At 42.3% G+C, this 23,694-nt stretch overlaps 2 protein-coding genes across 3 annotated transcripts in view; one reads left to right on the forward strand and one right to left on the reverse strand.

The window, feature by feature from the left end:
• Window positions 1-261: 261 nt before the first annotated feature.
• ccdc90b (coiled-coil domain containing 90B) lies at window positions 262-10,733 on the forward strand. Of its 2 annotated transcripts, none has more exons than XM_056284733.1 (9): window positions 262-706; window positions 1,152-1,271; window positions 1,414-1,517; window positions 1,647-1,796; window positions 2,279-2,320; window positions 5,518-5,589; window positions 7,770-7,823; window positions 8,231-8,345; window positions 9,348-10,733. In XM_056284733.1, exons 1-9 carry the CDS (start codon window positions 619-621, stop codon window positions 9,401-9,403), a joined length of 801 nt encoding a protein of 266 aa, XP_056140708.1. In that variant the 5' UTR covers window positions 262-618; the 3' UTR covers window positions 9,404-10,733. The 2 variants fall into 2 exon arrangements, with proteins under 2 accessions (XP_056140708.1, XP_056140710.1); XM_056284735.1 differs by having other exon boundaries at window positions 1,647-1,748.
• An 8-nt stretch (window positions 10,734-10,741) lies between these two features.
• The window catches only part of pcf11 (PCF11 cleavage and polyadenylation factor subunit), a 35,792-nt gene continuing 22,839 nt past the window's right edge, over window positions 10,742-23,694 (reverse strand). The window contains exons 13-17 of the mRNA XM_056284731.1: window positions 19,781-19,964; window positions 19,096-19,242; window positions 13,994-14,086; window positions 12,156-12,191; window positions 10,742-11,744 (exon numbers count right to left, since the gene is read on the reverse strand). Coding sequence (XP_056140706.1) covers window positions 11,535-11,744; window positions 12,156-12,191; window positions 13,994-14,086; window positions 19,096-19,242; window positions 19,781-19,964 — 670 coding nt within the window. The 3' untranslated portion in view covers window positions 10,742-11,534. The remainder of the gene's footprint in view (window positions 11,745-12,155; window positions 12,192-13,993; window positions 14,087-19,095; window positions 19,243-19,780; window positions 19,965-23,694) is intronic.

Raw genomic sequence — 23,694 nt, forward strand, 5'->3', positions numbered from 1 at the left:
ATTTTGGGTGTGTGAGATGTGATGAATTCTGATCCGTATAAAGAGTCTAACCGTGTAAACGAGTGACGTTTTGCACTTCTTGTCACACACCACACCACCACACACCACTCCCCAGCACTGGCGTACATGGGCGTTTTCGGTCCAAAATGGCGGCAGCGCTACTACAGCGCCATCTATCGGCGGTTGTCAAAAAAAATCACCGTCTCTGCTTACTCTGGCTCGGCTCAGCAAGAAGAGCTGGTGTTCTGACGACTTATGCTGCCTTGTCGAAAAATGCTAGCGTAGCGCGAATCCATAGCAAAGTCTAACCCTAACCCCGCCACCACGCGCACACCCGCTAAGTAGCACATCTCGACAGGTAACACATATCGACACAACACTGGCCCGTCCGACTCGCTCGCTACCGACACATCACTAGTGGTGGGAACGGCCGTCTGAACCCGTCAAGCGATCTCCGCCCGTCAGACGATATCCGGTGTCCCAGACGTCCTCCCCTGGATCCCTGTCCTCTATGCAACGCAGTAGAAACTACCAGGGAATACTATTTGGCGGGTGGTGCCTCGTAAAACGTTGTTTACAAAACTTCACTGTAACTTAACTGGCGTTGCACTCTGGACGATGGCCAAAATGATTACACGGCTGGGGTCTCTAACGCGGTACTGTCGATGCCCGTCATTCATGTACCGGGGACTCACAAGTCGGAGGGGTAAGCCGTGTGAAATGATGTCCGTTTTATTGTCCAACAAGTAAATGCCAGTGTGAATTTGAGCCGGTGTTTTTCCTACCCGTCGGGTGTTCGTACTAAATGTTATTGAGGAAGGGCTGGTAAGGTTAGAGTTAGGCTTTAGGTGGCGGGTGCTCTCGGTCCACCCCTGTGTAGGTGGGGCGTAATTAATTACTTACTACCTACTAGGTTACTCTGGACTAGCCACTGCAAGTTACAAATGAGTTACGAGATTAGTTGGTATTAAATACGAGACTAATTATAAATATCTACTAAATCATAATGGTTTTAGTTTAAAAACAATTGTTTACCTGCTAACTTTGTAGTAGTTTAAATTTCAGTAAGTTAATTTGAATTAACGTGTGTGTGTGTGTGTGTGTGTGTGTGTGTGTGTGTGTGTGTGTGTGTGTGTGTGTGTGAGTGACAGATTTTCATGTTGGCTCACTTATGGCGACTTACAACCTTAGAAAAGTGGAATTAACGCCGCTGGAGCAGCGCAAACTGACGTTTGACTCCCACGCCGTCGTCACTGCGCTGGAGAACAGCGGTCAGACAGTAAACTCTGCCTCTCGCCTCCATGAGAACAATCACATCATTTGTCACAAACACCTGTTGAAGCTGACAAATGAGTGTTGTAACACTTTGTCGTCATACAAACACTTTTAACGAGAAAGTGCTCCTTTTTTCAGGTTTTGACAAACGTCAAGCAGAGATCATAGTTTCGGCACTTGTGACGTTGTCAACAGCGAACATGGACATTGTGTATAAGGATATGGTGACGTCATCACATCAGGTTGGACACTGCACATGTACTGATTGTACTATTTAGGACTATTCCCTTCTTTTTTCCTCCTGCCCCTCTCCTTTCTCCCATTTTCTCCACAGCTCTTATCTCCTCTCCTACTTCATTTATGTTCTCCAGGAGATTGCTCTGCAGCAGATCATGTCTCACTTAGACTCCATTCGGAAAGACATGGTGATCTTAGAGAAGAGTGAGTTTGCCAACCTCCGCTCCGAGAATGTGGTACATAAGTTCTCTACACTCCCCTCTTTTACACTGTCCTCCTTCCAGGTAACCTTTTCAACCCTGAGCCACCAGGTTTGCCAGCTGCATGTTAAACAAGCCTTCTTCTGGATCCTGAGATTATTGTATTCTTATCTTCACTAAAATTGTAGTATATAATTATTGTCAGTAAATGTCTTAATCCATGCTCAATACCCGCAGTCAGCTGAGACTGAAGACGTCACTTAGATGAGTGATGAAATGTTTCTCTCTCAATAAATGTGTCCAGATGAACTGATTCAACCATTGTCAGTAAAATGATACAATCTATCTCTGAGCTCACCTCGGCAGATCAAACTTACAGCGAGCTAGGAATGATTGCTAAGTCAGGAGTGTGCTGTCTCAACACTTATAGCACATGGACTTACAAGTGATCAATGTGCTTGCACTATTAGCTAGATAAAATACAATAGCAATCTAATGCTCTCTAATGAACTGAATTTTGTCCTCTCTACTTTTACTATTAATTCTGTTACTTACTGTTCCTACAGAAAATGAAAAGAGAAATGGATCAACTTAAAAACAGACTGATGGTGAGAACTCCCATCTCATCTCATCTCTTCTTTTCTATTTTTTACTTCTGTTTAGTTCTTTTCTCATTTGATCTGGCCTGGTCTATCCTACTTAATTCTATTCTATTACATTTCGGGTTTTTTTCTTCCTGTTCTTAAGTCTTTCATGATACTTTCTATCACTTGCACATTTAAGACAATAACTATTCCACAACTATACAAATCATGAATGCTTTCGTACTTCCTCATTTTAATGGTTATTTGTAGGGTAGGACTTCTCTATGCAAATGTATGACATCTACCAGCAGCCAAATGTGGAAGAATGTAAGTTGCTGTGACTGGCAAATAGATATCGCGAGCAGTTAAGTTATCTGTTTACTGACAGATATTTGGCAGTGGGGAAGGTGCTGACGTGTCACCAGTAGTGATTCCATTTTAATGCAGAGTGCTCAAACACCCAGAAATTGCTACATATCACCATAAGATGAACTAAGTTAAATACAAAGATGATCTTCAAAACACTGTACTCATAAAGAAACCATCTGACTTGCCTTAATAGAGGCACAACACATGAACACCATTGAGTAACATCACCTAAAATACCAGGACCCTAAACAGGGCCTTGCAGTGCACGGCAGAAGAGTCCCCTTGGCACAACTAGTATCAAATATACGTGTGATTTGGTACTGCCAAGCTTTTTGGATTAAAAAATGGCCATTAAATTACAGCTATTTTCTATGACTGAAAGTTCCTAGATATTTTGTGTATGCTCCCAAAATCTAGTTTAGGAGCATTGCTTACTCTAGAACACGGAACAGCTCCAATACAATGGCAACAACTATACAATGGCAACAATGGAAAGACAAGCTTTGTCTGCATGCTGTCCATACTTGGTTTCTTGGCGCTAAATCAGATTTTCCAACATGGGACTTTGTGGTGGAATGGTAGCACGTCTGACTCCCTATCAGACAGCTGTGTGTTCGAATCGTATCAGGGTCACAATTCTTCTGTGAATAACTATTTATAACTCACTCTCATGTGAGAGGTGGTTTCCCTGTGGATACAAGGTATTCAAATTTAAGCACATATGAGGATTTGTAGGGTTTGTCAGTAAATAATGAATGAAAGTAATGAATGAAATAATGTTGCTGCAACAAAACCACTGATCTCAGTCCCTGTACATGAAATCTACATAACCAATTAAGCTTTATGTGATAGATTCCTCACTGGTAAGGTTGCAGTATGATGTCTTCAGGCAAAGCCTTCTAGCCAAATAGAGTTTGGGTTAAAGACCATAACTGATGGACCCTTTACCATCCTGCCTCTCTAATCCTTGTAATGTCCTGTCTGATATGATATGAAGGCAAAATCAGTCCCATCCTTAAAATCAGTTCCTGATTTTTTTTTTTTAGAGACAGGCATCACCATGATTTGTTTGCAACTATAACTTTCTCTAGTTGCCTTTGCTTGGTAGTTATGCCCACGGGTACTCAAGTTCCTCCCATAGTCCAAAGACCAGCATATAATATAGGTGTATGCATGGGTAAATTGGAGACTGAATGTACTGTCAGTGACTGTCTACATTGGCCATGTGATGGTCTGTCCAGGCCTAGGGTGTCTCCCCGCCTTCTGTCTAATGCCAAGGCTCCAGGCCCCTGTGACCCTGGATTGGAGTAAGATAGTGTAGATGAGGAATGAATGAATAACAAGAAGAAGAAAAAAGGCTTTACTGGCATTGAATAGAATATGATGAAATTGAGAATGCTGCTCCTGATTGGTGCAGCATTCTCAGTCAGCATTAAGACAAAAGAATAGCACAAGACAACTCCAGGCAACAGTCAAACTCAAAACATTTGGGGACACAAGAGTGGACCTGCAACTGAATGAGCAGAAGGGAAACAGAAATGCACAATGGAAAAAGTGAGACAAAGCAGGGAGATTATTGAGAAAGTTAATTCATTGTGTCATTTTCCTGGGGAAACAGGAGTTAGCATTTCGCGGTCATGATGAGGGCAAGGACTCAACTAATAAAGGTCATTATCTGGAGCTTCTTTCATTTTTGGCTGAGCATGACAAGGACTTGCATCACCACCTGTCTACCAACAGTGTGTTCACTGGCACCTCAGGAAAAATACAGAACGATTTGATTAGTGATGTTGGTGATGTACTGGGGGAAGCAATTAAAGAGGAGATAATGGCCTCCATTGCCAAAGGACATTCTGATGGATTTAAAAGCCAAAGGAGTGCTCTATGACCATGTGATAAACCGTTTCATCCAGAAAGAAATGAGAATGGATTTTGTCTTTAAATAGACAACACTGGTGAGTCAAATGTATTTTTTTGTACAGCTAGTTGATTTGCTTAATGTTTGATTGTTTTTATGCCCAGCGGCCCGGCTGGGAAGTGTTTGTTGAGTTTCTTGATAGCCTATTTATATGCCCAGCGGGATTACGTCCAGTAAGGCTGTGCGTTACACCATGTCGCCACACCATGTCGCTGTTGTGAAAGTGAAAATTGTCAAATAACTTGATGATGGTGATGATTGCGATAACCACTTTTGCGACTAAAACATTGTAGCATGGCGATATGACGGCTGTCTTTGGGTAATTATGAGGACGTGACGTCTCACCGAAGGCCTAGGTCTGAAATGCACGGTCCGCTACTTATGTTTCATTTGTTTTTTCACTGTGTCCATTCCTTTTTCTTTTTTGGATTGCTATGCAAGACTTTACAAATGGAAAAATGGGTACTAATGTACGGATTAATGTATTTGATGTGATGTTATAGTGTGTGTTTTATGGGATGGACAGCAACATTACCTATATAATTCAGCTTTTGATTATTCTTGGTAAATTCCACATCCACAAATCTAAATGATCTGACTCCAAACCCTCATCGATTTGTTGTTGAACTCAAGCAGTATGGCACCTTAACTGAAAATTTGAAAATAAAAAAAAAAGCTATAAAGACTTTCAATATTTTAAATAAAGCACATTTTATTTGAACTCTGAAAGGGCTTACAACGAATGGACTTTGAACTCCCCTGCTCTGTACAAAGTTGCTTTTTTTCCTGTATGACAATTGTAGACCTCTTTGTTGTAAATAAAAGGTTTTTTTTGGGGGGGGGTTAAGTTTAACCTCCCTGTCTGTGAGTTGTGCGTTTGGGTTCTCATCTGCCAGTTTCCCTGGGAAACGTTACAAACTAATACTGTTTTCAGGAGGAAAGTCAGAAGATCAGAGCAGAGACCAAACTGGACATCAACCTGGAAAGAAGCAGGATCTCAGACATGGTGAGTACACTAGTGTGTAAACATGTTTGTGTGTGTTCTTATTTTATTTTTATCTAACTGTGGGTGCTTATGTTTGTGTGTGTATTTTCTATTTTTTTATGGTCTCTGAAGTGTATATGTATTATGTTGTGTGCGCATTTTTCAATTTCTTGTCTTTGTAGTTTTGTGTCTTTCAGGTTTTTGTCTTGAGGTATCTGTGAACGTTTAGTGATTGTATTATGTCTTTGCAAGTCTCGATATGATTTTGTGTTGTGTTTTTGTCATTGATAGTGTGTCTTTATATATTTGTGTGTTTTCTGGCACCTTGCAGCACTGAATACTTATCATATCCAAGACCTCGTGTCAAATGTAATTAGTGTAAATGCACAATTAGATCGCCAGCTCTATCAATTGTAGTTTCAAGTAAAGAAGAACAGTTTCAGTGAACTGACCACTCTTGAAAGAAGATACAAACCCCAATTCCAATGAAGTTGGGACGCTGTGTAAAACATAAATAAAAACAGAATACAGTGATTTGCAAATCCTTTTCGACCTATATTCAATTGAATACACTACAAAGACAAGATATTTAATGTTCAAACTGATAAACTTTGTTTTTTTGCAAATATTCACTCATTTTGAATTTGACGCCTGCAACACGTTCCAAAGAAGCTGGGACAGGGGCCTGTTCACCACTGTGTTACATCACCTTTCCTTTTAACAACACACAATAAACATTTGGGAACTGAGGACACTAATTGTTGAAGCTTTGTAGGTGGAATTCTTTCCCATACCTGCCTGATGTACGACTTCAGTTGCTCAACAGTCCGGGGTCTCTGTTGTCGTATTTTGTGCTTCATAATGCGCCACACATATCCTTTACAGAATGATGTCGGTTTTTAATGCACTGCCGCCAGGGGGATCAACGGTCATGGGCATTCAATGTTGGTTTTCCGCCTTGCCGCTACGTGCAGAGATTTCTCCGGATTCTCTGAATCTTGTGATGATATTATGGACTGTAGATGATGAAATCCCTAAATTCCTTGCAATTGTACGTTGAGAAACGTTGTTCTTAGTTGGACTATTTGCTCATGCAGTTGTTCACAAAGTGGTGAACCTCACCCCATCCTTGCTTGTGACTGACTGAGCCTTTCGAGGATGCTCCTTTTATACCCAATCATGACACTCACCTGTTTCCAGTTAACCTGTTCACCTGTGGAACGTTCCAAACAGGTGTTTTTTGAGCATTCCTCAACTTTCCCAGTCTTTTGTTGCCCCTGTCCCAGCTTCTTTGGAACGTGTTGCAGGCATCAAATTCAAAATGAGTGAATATTTGCAAAAAAAAATAAAGTTTATCAGTTTGAACATTAAATATCTTGTCTTTGTAGTGTATTCAATTGAATATAGGTCGGAAAGGATTTGCAAATCATTGTATTCTGTTTTTATTCACATTTTACACAACGTCCCAACTTCATTGGAATTGGGGTTTGTACATTTGGATAAAGTGTGTTGTCTGTGAAAGAATGGAGGAGAGCTGATAGCATGCTGCTTGTAAGAGACTTTTAGCTAGGAATGGCTCTGATTGTTTTGGACCACAGTAGGATCAAGTGATTATTTTTCCACACTGGGGTCACCCAAGTTAGCCTAAATATTGGATGGAAGTATATCTGATTGGAGCGGTAAGTTGAAGAGTCCAGTTCCAAAGACTAGGGAGATATTGTACATAATGGAGGCCTCAGGACTACTGGTTGTGTGACTAAAGATGAAGTAGGAGCAGACAATTGATTGATTGAAAAATTATTACTGATGGCTGCCACTTTTTCCTCAAAGTAGAGTGCAAAGCCATTTGAGATGAGGGAGGAGGGGGCAAGTGAAGGAAAGGTGGAGAACAGCTTGCAAAGGCTGGAGGCATTGGATCCCTTCTTACTAAGGATAAGGATATTGTGAGCAAGGTTCCTCATTTAGAGCAAGAAGAGTGACCCATAGGGCTTCAGATCATTGTCTTTGCACTTGTGCCATGTTCTCTTAGCTACCGAAACTTGGCCTCTGCCCTCCCTCAGAGCATACTTCAGCCATGGGCAGATAGGGGTTTTTTAGCTGGTTTAGTAGTGAGCAGAAAGATTTTTTTTCTCCAAGTGAAAATTTTTCTCAAGACTTTTTCTTTTTTAATAAAATCTCCAACCTCTGATTTTCTCCTTAAGTTTACAGAACAGGAGAGGAAGCTTATGGAGACCACCACAGAGTTCCACGGGAAGGTAAATTTATCTGATCTCATTTCAAATAACTTCGTAAAGCTTAATTTTATAGAGTTATTGTATAATGATGTCATTATTTAGCTATTGTCAGGATATCTTATCTCAAGACAAGTAAACAAGATCTAATAATGGCAGTCTTGCATAACCAGTCTGTGTAGAAATAGGTCATTAGGGATGTCTCCATCAAACTTTTTTTTTTCTGTGTATTCATGTTATTACACCTTTCACTGCTGCTGTCAGATGAAAACATTTATCAGTCAGCTTTCCAGGAATTTAAAATGATCAATGAGCCAGACACTTTGTAAAATTATACAACAGTCTTATTATTCCTAACACCACAGCTTAATGCTGGTGTGACGGAATCTGAAGATAACTGTATTTCTCCAACTGGAACTTTAAATCCTCAGAAAGCAGACATTGACCATGACAACATGGAAACCACTAAGAAGATCGACTTGGAGGTGGCTTCACTGAAGACCCTCCTGGAGTCCCTCAAACTGGAGACCGTACGTTACCTCGCAGGTAATCCATGTCACTGTGTTTTTCTGAATGCGTGTAAAGGTTGGGCATGTGCACGTCTGTCCTGTCTTGAGTCTAGAAGCATATGAGGTTAAAGATGAGCTGAAATGGCTTATTTGAAAGCATGGTCTTCTGCACTTTGACAAACATCAGAAAAGGGACACAAAAAAAACCAAAACGACATTTGGGGGCATCCGGGTGACGTATTGGTCTATTCCGTTGCCTACCAACACGGGGCTCGCCGGTTCGAATCTCAGTGTTACCACCAGCTTGGACGGGCACCCCTACAGACACAATTGGCCGTGTCTATGGGTGGGAAGCCGGATGTGGGTATGTGTCCTGGTCGCTGCACTAGCGCCTCCTCTCCTCAGTTGGGGTGCCTATTAAGGGGGAGGGGGAACTGGGGGAACTAGCGTGATCCTCCCACATGCTATGTCCCCCTGGTGAAACTCCTCACTGTCAGGTGAAAAGAAGCGGCTGGCAACTCCACATGTATTGGAGGAAGCATGTGGTAGTCTGCAGCCCTCCCCGGATCAGCAGATGGGGTGGAGCAGTGATAGGGACAGCTCGGAAGAGTGGGGTAATTGGCCGGATACAATTGGGCAGAAAATCCAAAAAAGAATTTTAAATTATTATTTTTTAAAATAAAACATTTGGGGGGCATCTAAATAACTTTTTTAAAAAAACTCCATGCTTCCTCAAAATGCATAAAAACCAACCAACTTGATCTCAACCAAGAGAATTTTTTGGGGAAAGTGAACAGGGTTTTCGAGGGAAGCAACCAAAGATCAAGGATGCCGGTGATGAAAGAAACACCAGAACATTTACTAACACACTTGGTAGATATAAGCTACCTGAAAAGTTTTTGTGTGAAACATACGTTGTACTTGTGTGAGTTGTGTGTATGTGTTCCTTGATTTTAAACAGACAAGACGGGTGAAGGGGAAAAAAATGTACTATGGTTACAGTAGATAAAAAAGTGCTTGGTTCTTCTCTCCTTCCCAGCGTCTGTGTTTGCCTGCCTGACCATTGCCTTGGGTTTGTACCGTGTCTGGAGGTGAAGGACTTGTCCCAAGATCTTTGACAGAAACAAGAGATCCACCATAATCACTGATGAGAATTTCGCCTTCATTTTTGCCTGTTTTTATCAGAATCTGTACCAGCTGTAATTGAATGTTCTCTGGCCTATTGGTCAGGCTTAAGTTGAAGTATACATTTGACTGGTATTTTACCTCAATCTTTATTTCAATTAATGCAGTGTATTTAAAATTCCTAGTGGGATTATTTTAAAGCAAATTATGGTTTTAGGCTCAAGGCAGATGCAATCTATGTGGGGTGTGCTGCATTGCAGTAAACTGAATAATCTTAAGGAGCATTAATCCTCTGTTTGCAGTTTAGAGAGGTTTTTTTCCCCCTCCCCCTAATTGTACCCGGCCAATTACCCGACTCTTCCGAGACGTCCCGGTCGCTGTTCTACCCCCTCTGCCAATCCAGGGAGGGCTGCAGACTACCACATGCCTCCTCCAATACATATGGAGTCGCCAGCTGCTTTTCGCCTGAGGAGTTTCAACAAGGGGGCGTAGTGCGTGGGAGGATCTCGCTATTCCCCCCAACCCCCCTCCCCCTCAGGCGCCCCGACTGACCAGAGGAGGCGCTAGTGCAGCGACCAGGACACACACCCACATCCGGCTTCCCACCCGCAGGCACGGCCAATTGTGTCTGTAGGGACCCCCGACCAAGCCGGTGGTTACACGGGGATTTGGACAGGCGATCTCCATGTTGGTAGGCAACGGAATAGACCGCTACACTACCTGGACGCCCTGTACTCTTATTCTGACCAGAGAACTTTCTCATTCTAGTAACCTTTTTTCAGGATTGTAATTTGCACTCATGCTGTCTGTTTGTATGATAAAGACCACTGAAGCTGCTCTAAAGGTTTACAAGAGTCAGTAAAATAGTTCCTGCCATGGAAATGTTGAATGACGGTAATGTGTTCACTTTTTCACTTTTAAACATAAGAGTTTATAGTTGTAGGTTAAGGGTCTAAGATGAGCCAAGTTGTTGGAAGTCAAACATTTAGCTTTGCAACCTTCATTAGAATGAAAGCAAATTCATTGGGATGCAGTGGCCTTTTCACACACACACACACACACACAAAGAACACTTAGGGATGTTACAGACGATTTAAAGTTATAAATGGATAAAGAAACCTTAAATACTCTTTGCCTGTCCGTTTCAACACCGAGAAACCCTCGGCTTTAACTAAGCTTTCTAGTGCAGCGGATGTTTGGGGTCTTGTGCAGATATGTTGATGCCCCTATACAGGACTGTCTTAACAGTAGGCCACCCTGCTGATGCCAAATAAACAAACATAAAAATAAAAGACAAGAAACAAACCATTTAAATCCAGTGAACTTTTATTTCAAATTCAAAGCCTAATTAACATTTTAAACTGGAATTATCAAGGGAGTTGGGAAGTAGGTTCAGAAGTTATTAGGACACCACACCAATCACTGTTCACACAAACAAAAATTTTCAGATGTTTTTATTGAGAACTGGATCAAGACCGCCATGAAAAATGGTCGTTTTCTGGAGTCTGCAAAAAAAGATATCCTAAAATATTTTCCCTCAAATCATAGTAAAAATAAGAAAGCAAGACCACAGATTAAAATGTTATGTTTTCAGTTTACCTTAGGAAAAGTTGGGCTTAATTCTTACCTTTTTGTTAACGAAGCCAAAAATAAAACCCCTTAACTTTCCAATTCAAGTCAAACATAGGAATAAATTCATTTTACTTGGGAAATCAAAATTAAGTTATATATAAAATAGAGGGGAAATACTTTGCAATTATTTTACAACTCCATAGGCATGGCCCTTAGGTATTGAATATTTACAAAGATTACCAAAAATACTTAATTTATAAATTAAATCTTTTATATACAACTTACTCCTTGACAACATCTTTTATGCAAAGAACGGCTTCAGTTCAGTTAATTTACCAAGAGTGATACCTGAAATTGACAGGCAGAATTTAAATACAAAAATGTATTCAGATAATGGTATTCTGAGGACCCTGCCTCAGTTTATAAAAAATAATTTCTCCTTTAAAAAAAAAAGGTGAAGGCTGAAAACAGCCAGACCAAAAGGAGAGGAAAGAGCAGCAACACAGTTGGGTTTAATTTTTTTTTTTTTTTAGGAAATTGCACTGGTGTGTGAGCCTTCACTCAAATCTACATCCTCCTTCACATTCTGAGCCTCTTTGCCTTCAGGCTCCACTTCTTGTTTGACAGCGACACAAGGTGTCACCTCTTCCTCCTTATCCTCTTGCTTTATGAAGGTGCTGAGTGGGTGCTCAGTCAGCACCTTGTTGGGAGATGGTGTGATGTCCAGAAATGATGAGGTCTAGAAAAAACACCCACATGGGACAAAGGCCATTACTTTAGGTTTTATCAAACATACAAACTGCCAATTTATTTCACCATCACAATATATTCATGGTCACTTAATTATCTTGACTATGTACTATTTTGGAGTGTACTGCTGAAAGCAACCTTGCTCCCAACTGGAAACCAGGCAAACAAGTATTCATAAACCCAACTGGAGTTTTGGAATACTTGTTTGCCTGGTGTGTGATGTGCCACCTTTGTCTAATCTTTAGAAACTGTATTACATAGCCTATTATTCAAACAAGAGAAACTGGCTCAGCCACTGTGTAAATGTAACATTTATGTATTAGTTGTGTAGCTGGTTTTAATGTCCCACATCTTGTTTTGCCTATGGTACACACCAGACAGCACTGCTCAAGTTACTTACGTTTTTATAATCTTCAAAACACGAGGGATGATACGTCTGTGGAAAAGGGGACAAAGATTTACATTAATTCCGGCTCATTTTAAGTCACATTTGATGAATAGAGTTTCTGAGTCTTTTTATTTTTAATAGTGGCTGGTATGCATTACCGTCAGCTGCCGGTTTAAAATGAAACATTTCCGACAGTGATTGATCATTAGTATAATAATTGTTAAGTGTGTGATATGCCATCTTTGCCTAATCTTCTAGTGTGTTATGACAACTAAAAATATCTGAAATCTGTCTGTGTGCGGTCTCCCCCCGTTTTTAATATTATTTAGGATTTGAAAATTGCTCTAGTACATTGGTTCTCAACCTGGGGGTCGCATGATAATTTCCTCGGGTCACCAGATGGTTGTGGAGAAAACAAGCATGAAACTCACCAGACCCACAGCACACCTGATAGAAAAAAATAGGTGTACTGTCTCTTTAACTGCTGTGCCCTCACAGTATAAAAGGCACTCAGTATACTTTGACTTCTTTGAGAGAGCAATACAGTACTTAACGTCTGTACATTTAGCAGATAATCATTCTTCATATCAGGATCAATATGGAAAAAAATTGCAGGCATTGGAATTTACAGAAATCGAACATAACCCATTGTCACCTTTAAAAATGCATTAGTTTATTGTCTTATGATACACCTGAAGACATACATCAGCAATAGTCAAGACAAGTCAATAAAAGTGTATGTGCAAATAATAGGGATACATTTTAAGTGTCAGCTTCTCAAGAGGACCTTGGGATCCAGCAGTCATTGGTGGCTATTGTACGTGGAGGAACTGTTATCGAGAAAACCGAAGAACAGCAAGGACAACAGCAGACTAAAAGCAGGTACACTCCAGAAAAACAAGGTTTACTAAACGTTAGTATTTGATATATTTATCAAATATAGTTTATAGGGCGCGCTTGTGCGAATGACCACAATTTGCATCCATGAGTGAATGAAATGAATGAATGAAAGCTACTTTATTTTGTCATTGTAGGTTACAATGAAATTTATTTTCTTCATTCAACCCATCCTAATTGTTTAGGAGCAGTGGGCAGCTGTGGTGCAGCACCCAGGGAACAACTCCACTTCTTTTTCCTATTGCCTTAGTCTGAAGCACAGGCAGGAGTACTAACCCTAACATGCATGTCGTTGATGGTGGGAGGAAACCAGAGCACCCGGAGGAAACCCACACAGACACGGGAGAACATGCAAACTCTACACAGAAAGGACCTAGGATGGCCTGGGGTTCAAACCCAGGCCCTTCTAGTTGTGAGCAACCGTGCTAACCACTGGGCCACTGTGCCATGAATGACCACAATTTGCGATGCATAGCCCACCACAGCAGTTCTGCGGTGCCATGGTAAAAATAACATATTTTAGACTGGGGAATGGTGTGTACATTACATTGTCAGTACCAGTGATATAAATTGCCTTAGAACAGACTTTACTGAGCATGTTTGAGAGTCAGTGTGTGTGCATGAGTTGCTGTTATTTCAATAAATCTAAAAACAATTAAAGCCAAAATCGAATTAATTGTTGTTCTGTCTGTGGGAAAAGCAATGGTCTTCCTGTGTGAGTTTGGTAGCTGTCATGTGTTATATCCCTGAACAGTCTTGGGCAGACAGTTTATGAGCATTTATGAATTGGCTAGTTTATGAATGTGTATGCACTGGAGTGTTGTGATTTCAATTTCCCAGTGCTGTTGGGGGGCGGTGTCGCGAACACCAATCTGATTATTCTGGGGGGGTTGCCACTCAAAGTTTGAGAACCATGCTCTAGTGTGCACCCAGCTCCGCTGGCAAATGCCTACCTTCCCATCAACCCTGATGGCATTCTTCAGGTGCCATTCCTCCTCCTCTTCCTCCCAGTACATCTCAAATGCCTCCTGGCAGATATCGCATGACTGAAAAAGACAGTTGCAAACAAATGGCAGTCAAAAACTTATTTCTCGCTCAAATGTCACCACTCATTTTGGCCTGGTGCAATTCTTACCCCCCCCCTCCCCAAAATCACTTTGAATTCTTTGTTGAGCACTTAACATTGCTTGGAAAGAGATGTAGTACTACTACTGATTAGGTAAGATGTTCTACTCCTAGACTTGGACTGCTTTTATTTGTCATTGCCTCATATGCATGTCTCATACATACAGGGGAACGAGATTACGTTTCACACGGACCACAGTGCCACATAAAAACAAATAACACGCAATAAATATTAAAAACTAAAAGTGCATTAAAAACAAAAATTACTTCACAGACCTAAACATCACAAGCACACCTGACATGGACAGTGAGTAAGAAGGTCAAAAAGTCATTTTGTGGAAGGTCTAAGTGTTCAGGCTGTTGAACCTCACAACCTGACGAATGAAACTGTTGCATAGTCTGGTGGAGGCAGTATGGATGCTCCGGTGCCACCTGCCAGGGGGTAGGAGGGTTAAGTGAATGTGGGAAAGGTGGGTGGGGTCCTTCACGATGCTGAGAGACTTCCGGGTGCACCATGCGTCATAGATGGCCTGGATGGATGGGAGAGCAGTTCCTATGATCTTTCCAGCTGTCCTCACTATCCGCCATATGGATTTGCGGTCGGAAGCCATGCAGTTCTCATGCCAGACAGTGACACAGCTGGTCAGAATGCTCTCTATGGTGCCTCTGTAGAATGTAATGAGGATGGGTGGGGGGAGACTCGCCTTCTTCAGACGCCACAGGAAGTGAAGATGTTGCTGGGTCTTCTTGGAGAGCACAGTGACATGTGAGCACCAAGAGAGGTCCTCTGTGATGTGAACTCCCAGGAACTTAGCACTGCTGATTCTCTCCATGTCCATACCATCGATAGTCAGAGGGGTGTGGTGGGCGCTGGTCTTTCTAAAGTCAATAATAACCTCCTTAGTTTTCCCTATATTTAGGGAGAGGTTGTTGTTTTTCCACCTTGCCACCAGTCCGCTCTGTATGATGATTCATCATTGTTGCCGATGAGACCCTACCACTGTAGTATCATCAGCAAACTTTATGATGAGGTTGGAGATGGATGATGATGTGCAGCCATGAGTCAGCGGGGTGAATGAGAGCGGACTGAGCACACAGCTCTGTGGAACGCCGGTGCTCAGTGTGATGGTCCTGGAGGTGACCTTGCCAATTTGCACTGACTGTGGCCTACCCGTGAGGAAGTCCAGCACCCAGTTGCAGAGGGAGGTGTTGTCACCCAGCTGGCTCAGCTTTCCGATCAGGTGTTGTGATATGATTGTATTAAAAGCTGAGCTCAAGTCAACGAACAACATCCTCACATAGCTGTTCTTTCGGTCCAGGTGGGACAGGGCTGGATGAAGGGCAGAGGTTATGGCATCTTCTGTGGAGCTGTTAGTGTGGTATGCAAACTGGAGAGGGTCCAGAGTGGAGGGGAGGTTGGACTTGATGTGCTTCATGACCAGCCTCTCAAAGCACTTCATGATGATGGGAGTCAGTGCAATGGGGCGGTAGTCATTGTGGTAGGACACAGGGGACTTCTTTGGCACTGGCATGATGGTGGTAGACTTGAAACACATGGGGATGACTGCCTGGGACAGTGAGATGTTGAAGATGTCAGCAAGGACATCTGCCAGCTGCTCAACAAAGTCCCTGATGGCTCAGCCTGGGGTTCTGCCTGGACCCTCTGTACCTGCAGCTTTGTGTGGGTTGACCCTGGAGAGGGTCTTTCTCACATCATATGCAGTCACCTGTAGAACCTGGTCATCCAACAGGGATGTAGTCTTCACCACAGGCACACTGTTCAGTCTCTCATATTGTGCACAGACGTCATTCAGTGCATCTGGGAGGGTGGGGGCACTGCCACAGGTCTGAGGAGGAGGCTTGTAGCCAGTGATGGCCTGGATGGCCTTCCACAAGCGCTGTGCATCTCTGCTATCAATGAAGTGGCTGTTGATTCGCTGTGCATATTGTCTTTTGGCCTCCCTGATGCCACACGACAGGTTGGCCCTTGTTGTCTTGAGGGCTGCCTTATCACTAGATCTGAATACAGCACTCCGGGTCCTCAGCAGTGCCCGGACTTCTGCTGTGACATCGTCTATACACTTATTTGATGTAGGCTGTCACTGTCACTGTGTATTCCTTCAGATCAATGTGCACACCAGAGGAGGCTGTCGCTTTGAAAATGCCCCAGTCAGTGCTCTCAAAGCAGTCCAGAAGGGCTGCAATAGACCCCTGTGGCCAGACCCTGATCTGTCGCTGAACCATTTCAGTTTCAGAAGTGGCCTGTATGCTGAAATTAGCATAACAGAGATGTGGTCTGAGTTTCCAAGGTGGTGGCGGGGGAGTGATCTGTATGCATTCTTCTCGTTAGTTTAAATGAGGTCCAGTTTGTTGTTTTCCCTAGTGGCCAAGTTTATATGCTGATGGAATTTAGGTAACAGTCTTTAGGTTTGCGTGATTGAAATCCCTAGCAATAATGAAAAATCTGCCAGGGTAAGTAGATTGTTGTTTGCTGATGCCATGGTGTAGTTCACGCAGTGCCTTTGAGGCACTGGCGCTCGGGGAAAAGTACACGGCCACAATAACGACAGCGATTTCTCTCGGCAGATAGTATGGCCGGCGCTTGACAATTGTGAACTCCACGGATGAAGAGCAGTGTTTGGAGACCATCACAGCGTTTGCACACCATTCCTTGTTAATGTAAACACACAAGCCACCACCATGGGTTTTACCTGACAAAAATTGTGCTCTGTCAGCTCGGTAGCATACTAGCCCATCTAGCTGTATCCGGAATGTTGCTGTGAAGCCATGTTTCAGTGAAGACAAAAATACAACAGTTCTTAGTTTTATGCTGGGATGTCCGTTGAAGCCGTATGCAGTCCAGAAAGCATACAGAGCAAGTAAAATGGATGGGAGAGCTGGTCTGGAGGGGTTAGCATTTAGCCTAGCATGGATGCCTCTGTGCACGCTGTGCTTCCGGGTCCTCTCGCACCGGTTTCACAAGCGGGTAGCCGCAAGGGGATGTCCTGTAGCGATGGGGCCTGGGTCGCATAGCAAGCCGAGAAAATGCAGATCATCCAAATAAGCTGGTATCTGATCGTGTGTGATCATGTTTCCAATGTCCAAAAGTTCTTTACGGTTGTAATTGTTTCCCAGTAGAGTTGACGTTCTTTCCCACAGTGTCAGATATATTAGACAACAAAAACACAGAATTGTTTGGGTCCAAGTGAGGTCGCTATATCTACACGCGCCGCCATCTGATGAACTAGCACTAGCTGAAAAGTAGATCTGCGTCACATTTAATTTCGGAAGTTTTGGACAACTCAAGCACCCCAAAGACTGACCCCAAGGAGATTAATAATGTATTTACTTCTATTTATTCAACTTCATATACATCTAAATCCCTCAGTGACAACTCTGTCATGGAGAACTTTTTTGCTAGCCAAGAAATTTCTACAAGTACACCTAGCTTTGACAGGGAACTAGCTAAAACCTCTGAGACTTTGCAAAATTATTGATGCCATCAACTCTATGCAAATTGGCAAAGCTCGAAGCCCCAGTGGGTTTCTGATTTAATTTTTCCAAAGGTTTTCCGCCCTGCTAGTGTTTTGAAGTCCTCAGTCATTCATGGGAATCAGATGCTGGGGAGTTGAGAATAGAGTATCACTTTATGCAGATGGCCTGCTACTTTATGTTACAGACCCTGTATCCTCTGTCCCCCATATTATTAAAATTATGCAAATACTCTGTCCTTTTCAGGGTATAAATCAAATCTACAGTTAAGTGAATGTTTCCCAGTCAACCTCCCAGCACTCCTTATTCCACAATCAACCATTTTGTACATTCTGGATTCAAATACTTGGGCATTCATATTGTTCGCTCCCTTTCACTAATCAAGCAGGCAAATTTTCATAGATCTGGACAAGACTAAATTAGATTGGCAGGAGGAATTGGGTGTTGAGCTCCGGGATGACTGGTGGAAGACTGCTCTGTGACATGTAAATTCTTCAACCTTCTGTGCGACACTTGAGTCATTCAATTTAGTTTTACACATGTTTCATATGGCTAATTCCAAACTGGCCACAAAAAAAAAAATTTTTTTAAATTGCAGAGCATTCAGACAGACACGTGATAGATATATTTCCCCAGTCAATCTGGCACATATGTTTTGGCTGTGCCCAAGGTTTAGCCAATTCTAGCAAGCCTTCTTTAAGACAATGTCAGAGGTTGTAGGAATCAAAATTCAACCTTGTACACTTGTAGCAATTTTTGGGGTCCCTGCTGAAAGTGTAATTGTCACTGCAAAGCAGGAAGATATTTTTTCCCCCTCATTACTGGTCTGTCAAAAAATCCTATTGCTCTGGAAATCTGCTACACCCCCCTCCTCGCTTAGCAATGTGACGCTTTACCTTAAGCTTGAAAAAAAATTAAATACACAATTAGGGAGTCTACAGTCAATTCTTCTCTATCTGGCAACCCTTCATAACGTATTTTGACAAGCTTACAAGTTTATCCCCAGACCATGCCACATAATGTATTATCCCCTTATATCCATTACCTCTACCTAGGCACTGAAATCATCATTTTGGTTACCTTCGCCTGAGGACTGTTATAATATATGCTGAGGCTGACATGTAAATCTACCACACACTGTTGTGACCCTTTTTTTTTCTTCTTCCCCTTTTTAAACTTTTAAGGCAGGAGGAGCAGGATAAGCAGTTTGGATAATGGATAGATGGATGGATGGATGGATTGAGAGGTGGGAATGGGAGGTAAAAAAAAAAAAAGAATCATTGTACTTTTATTTTGTATGTATTGCTTTTGTTAGAAGGAAGATGTTTTAAAAAAAAAAAGGTTCCATTCCCTATGTCGCTCAATAGGTGGCGCACGGTAGGAATACTGCCAGGGTTAGGGGTTCCACTCCCATCGTGGTGTGTTGTTGAAGGCTCACCTCTCCAACGACATCTGTGGTGGCTTTGACACTCTGGAACTCCTCCTTGACAACCTCCTGGCTCTTTTGCTCCTCGTTCACCTTTTCAAAGAACTGGCTCTTAGCTCGCTCCTCCAGGTCAGCGATCTCCTCAAACTCTATCCAGTCCTGATGGATGGACAGACATAAACATAGACACAGACAAACAGAAGACAAAGTAGTAGACAAGATTGGGGGGGGGGCAAGGAGAGGCAGAGGTGCATGTTAGATTGATTAATGGCACCAGGTGATACAACCCCAACAGTAAAAGCACTTAAATTCTACTCAAAATGCAGGTGCAATGGGCTCCTGGGTAATATGCATAATGTTTATCTGTCCAAATATTAATGCCACCCAAAAATCAGGAGACTATGTACATATTTGTATGCTACAATTTCTAAACTATTCACCCAAAATGTATGAAAATACCCTCAATTATCGCCAAGGTTAGCAGTTTTATCTTGATAGTCATTGTATCATTCTGAACCCAAAGAGCTGTAATACAGACCCAGAAAAACAAGAAGTTGCTGGCCAAATACTTTTGGACTTCACTGAATTAGATTAAAAAAAAACAAAAAACAACAGGTACTTCAATACAAACGGATCCCCGAAAAAGCCCAGGAGAAAATATAGAAGCAAAATCACTCCTCCAATTCTGATCACTCACCGTCAGAGTATAGTACCAGCGGCGGTGGGTGATCTTCCTGCTGACATCCTTCTCAGATCGGTTCTGCCGATAGTGCCAGTCCAGGTGGTCAGCGTAGATGTCTGTCTGAGAGGAGGTGAACCGCATTCCGCATGAGTAGCACTGGATTCCCGTGTAGAGCTTGGTGACCACGCTCTCATAGCGTCTGCAAAAGGGGGAGTAGACTCATTTATTTAGAGTCCCTTGCACATTGGTTACTGACAAAATGTCACTTTATTAATCAAAACCTATATAAGCGAACCTTCATAAATGGGCAGCCCTTAATTACATTACCAATGAAGGCTAAAACATAAAAGTATAGCATTTTGTTATGTTACAGCCTTATTCCAAAATGGATTAGATTCCTTTTTTTTCTCATCAATCTACACACAACACCCCATAATGACAAAGTCAAAAAAGTTTTGTAGAAATTTTTGCAAATTTATTAAAAATAAAAAACTGAAATATTGCATGTACATAAGTAATCACACCCTTTGCTATGACACTCAAAATTGAGCTCACGTTCATCCTGTTTCCACTGATCATCCTTGAGATGTTTCTACATCTTGATTGGAGTCCACCCGTAGTAAATTCAATTGATTGGACATGATTTGGAAAGGCACACAACTGTCTATATAAGGTCCCACTGTTGACAGTGCATGTCAGAGCAGAAACCAAGCCATGAAGTCAAAGGAATTGTCTGTGGACCTCCGAGACAGGATTGTATCGAGGCACAGATCTGGGGAAGGGTACAAAAAAAATTCTACAGCTTTGATGGTCCCAAAGAGCACAGTGGTCTCCATCATTCATAAATGGAAGAAGTTTGGATCCACCAGGATTCTTCCTAGAGCTGGCCGCCCAGCCAAACTGAGCAATCCGGGGAGAAGGGCCTTGGTCAGGGAGGTGACCAAGAACCCAATGGTCACTCTGACAGAGCTCCAGCGTTCCTCTGTGGAGATGGGAGAACCTTCCAGAAGGACAACCATCTCTGCAGTACTCCACCAATCAGGCCTTTATGGTAGAGTGGCCAGACGGAAGCCTCTGCTCAGTAAAAGGCACATGACAGCCTGCTTGGAGTTTGCCAGAAAGCACCTAAAGGACTCTCAGACCATGAGAAAAAAGATTCTCTGGTCTGATGAAACCAAGACTGAACTCTTTGGCCTGAATGCCAAACGTCACGTCTGGAGAAAACCAGGCACCTCTCATCACCTTGCTAATACCATCCCTACAGTGAAGCATGGTGGTGGCAGCATCATGCTGTGAGGATGTTTTTCAGCAGCAGGAACTGGGAGACTAGTCAGGATCGAGGGAAAGATGAATGGAGCAAAGTACAGAGAGATCCTTGATGAAAACCTGCTCCAGAGCGCTCAGGACCTCAGACTGGGGCGAAGGTTTACCTTTCAACATGACAACGATCCTAAGCACACAGCCAGGACAACGAAGGAGTGGCTTCGGGACAAGTCTGTGAATGTCCTTGAGTGACCCAGCCAGAGCCCAGACTTGAACCCCATTGAACATCTCTGGAAAGACCTGAAAATAGCTTTGTAGCGACGCTCCCCATCTAACCTTACAGAGCTCGAGAGGATCTGCAGAGAAGAATGGGAGAAATACCCCAAATATAGGTGTGCCAAGCTTGTAGCTTCATACCCAAGAAGACTTGAGGCTGTAATCGCTGCCAAGGGTGCCTCAACCAAGTACTGAGTAAAGGGTGTGAATACTTATGTACATGCAATATTTCAGTTTTTTATTTTTTATAAATTTGCAAAAATTTCTACAAAACCTTTTTTCGCTTTGTCATTATGAGGTATTTATTGTATGTAGATTCATGAGGGGAAAAAAAGGAATTTAATCCATTTTGGAATAAGGCTGTAACATAACAAAATGTGGGGAAAGTGAAGGGGTGTGAATACTTTCCGGATGCATTGTATATCCACGAAGAAAACTTTGTAGAGCAATGCCACCATAATCTCGATCAAATTTCCATCTTTTACCTCCCACTACTGTCTCATGTAAGCAGGTGTTTGGCAGACTTTGAAATCTAACTAGACAACAGGTTGTTATACATGCTCAAGATTACAGTCACTGTAACTCAAGACAAGAACAGATGAATGGGTTTAGTAGGAAACTGAAAAATACAGCACAGACTTTTCTGGATCCCCCCATGCAAATGGTTTAGCCCACAGCTTCTTATGGAAAAAGGAAAAAAAGCCTAATTGACCTTTCCCAAAGTCCCTCCCCAGAACAGGTCTTTTCCGATCCTATTTTAGCAACAGTTTCTGTGAGGGAGGCCCGTCAAGCTTTCAACAGACAGCAAAATGTCAAAACGGTGTGCCTATGGGATCTGCAAATCAGAAACTAGGTATCCAAAAAGTTGGGGGAAGGAGGGTGTAATTTTCTTTCCCTTTCCAAAACCCTAAACGCAAGAAGAGCGATGTTGGCAATGGATTAAGCAGTGTGGCAAACCCTATAGCCAGCTTAATCAATCCAAAATCAACAAATATACCTTCTTTTGTTACAAGGTAAGCTTGCTACCAAGTTAGATATCTAGCTATTATCAATAGCTAATATAGCCAACATATTATTACTGTTATTTTTACCCACACAATGATTATTACAATAATCAACAAATTAACGTGTTACTGACAAACGAACGTGACCATGTCTGTGGCCAGAAATACCTAATTTAACGATACCACGCCCACTAACATAACTTTGTTATGGAATACTGCTTGGACTAACCTCGATAAAAGTCGAACTGATCATTCGTGAAAAATATCTTGGAGCCTTGAGCAAGTGTGGCCCTGCAGATTTTCATACAATGATGACAATGGGTTATGAAAAAGATCCCAATAACGGCTGAAACATTCAACTTGCCCTGCATTTCAAGAGCACGATTAGTCCACAATGTTATTTTGGGTGTGTTTGAGAATTAGTTAATGGGGGTTTGTCATTCTTTGATTGCGACTGGTAAGCGTTACCCTCAACTACAGTCATGTCCCCTTTGGTGTTAATTACAATATTCTGAATGTATCCCTCCACCACATACTGTAACCCCTTTTGCCTTGCACGAGATGATACTAAGGATGAATTACTCCAAAATACATCACTTATTTTCTATGGGAATGTGCTGATTTCTTCCTTCATGTTTTGGTGTTTTCTGGCTACTTCCCGGATGGTTCTGAAAAGCTTGAAGGGTATAGCAACAGTAACTAAATGGGGCGGGACTTTGAGAAAGGTAAAAAAAAAAATCGTATCACAGATACCAATATTGCAATTTTCTATTTTTCAAACCCTAAAACAAAAATTTGAACATTAAAAAGAGCCCCAAATCCCTATTCTGCATTTATCTGAAGTGCAAGCAAGTGAGATTTAAATATTGTAGCCAACATTCTAATTTTCTATTATTAACTTGAAATAACAAACTAATTAACGTTACACAGACCCAAGGGCACCCAGACAACAGATGTGTCCAAACCTGCAAAAGTATTGAACTGGTCTCTGCTGCTGGGAGGAGACGAAACTCTTTTCACCCACTACTCCCCCGCTGAACGCTCAGAGTAGAGATTCAACAACAGAACAATACCTCACATTTCTTTTTTCTTTTCTTTTTTTTTGGATTTCCCCTTTTTCTCCTCAATTGTACTTGGCCAATTACCCTACTCTTCCGAGCCGTCCTGGTCGCTGCTCCACCCCCTCTGCTGATCGGGCAAGGGCTGCAGACTACCACATCACATGCCTCCTCCGATACATGTGGAGTCACCAGCTGCTTCTTTTCACCTGGCAGTGAGGAGTTTCACCAGGGGGACGTAGCACGTGGGAGGATCACGCTGTTCCCCCTCCCCCCCGAACAGGCGCCCCAACCGACCAGAGGAGGCACTAGTGCAGCGACCAGGACA

This window comes from Lampris incognitus, chromosome 8 (genome assembly GCF_029633865.1).
Source record: "Lampris incognitus isolate fLamInc1 chromosome 8, fLamInc1.hap2, whole genome shotgun sequence".
Classification (NCBI taxonomy): domain Eukaryota; kingdom Metazoa; phylum Chordata; class Actinopteri; order Lampriformes; family Lampridae; genus Lampris; species Lampris incognitus.

What these genes read in the sequence shown, in the direction of transcription:
- ccdc90b (XM_056284733.1), top strand. Translation starts at nt 619, where the DNA reads ATGGCCAAAATGATTACACGGCTGGGGTCTCTAACGCGGTACTGTCGA. An exon ending in CACTGCGCTGGAGAACAGCG is followed by an intron (nt 1,272 to 1,413) that starts GTCAGACAGTAA and finishes TCCTTTTTTCAG; the next exon opens with GTTTTGACAAACGTCAAGCA. An exon ending in TGGTGACGTCATCACATCAG is followed by an intron (nt 1,518 to 1,646) that starts GTTGGACACTGC and finishes TATGTTCTCCAG; the next exon opens with GAGATTGCTCTGCAGCAGAT.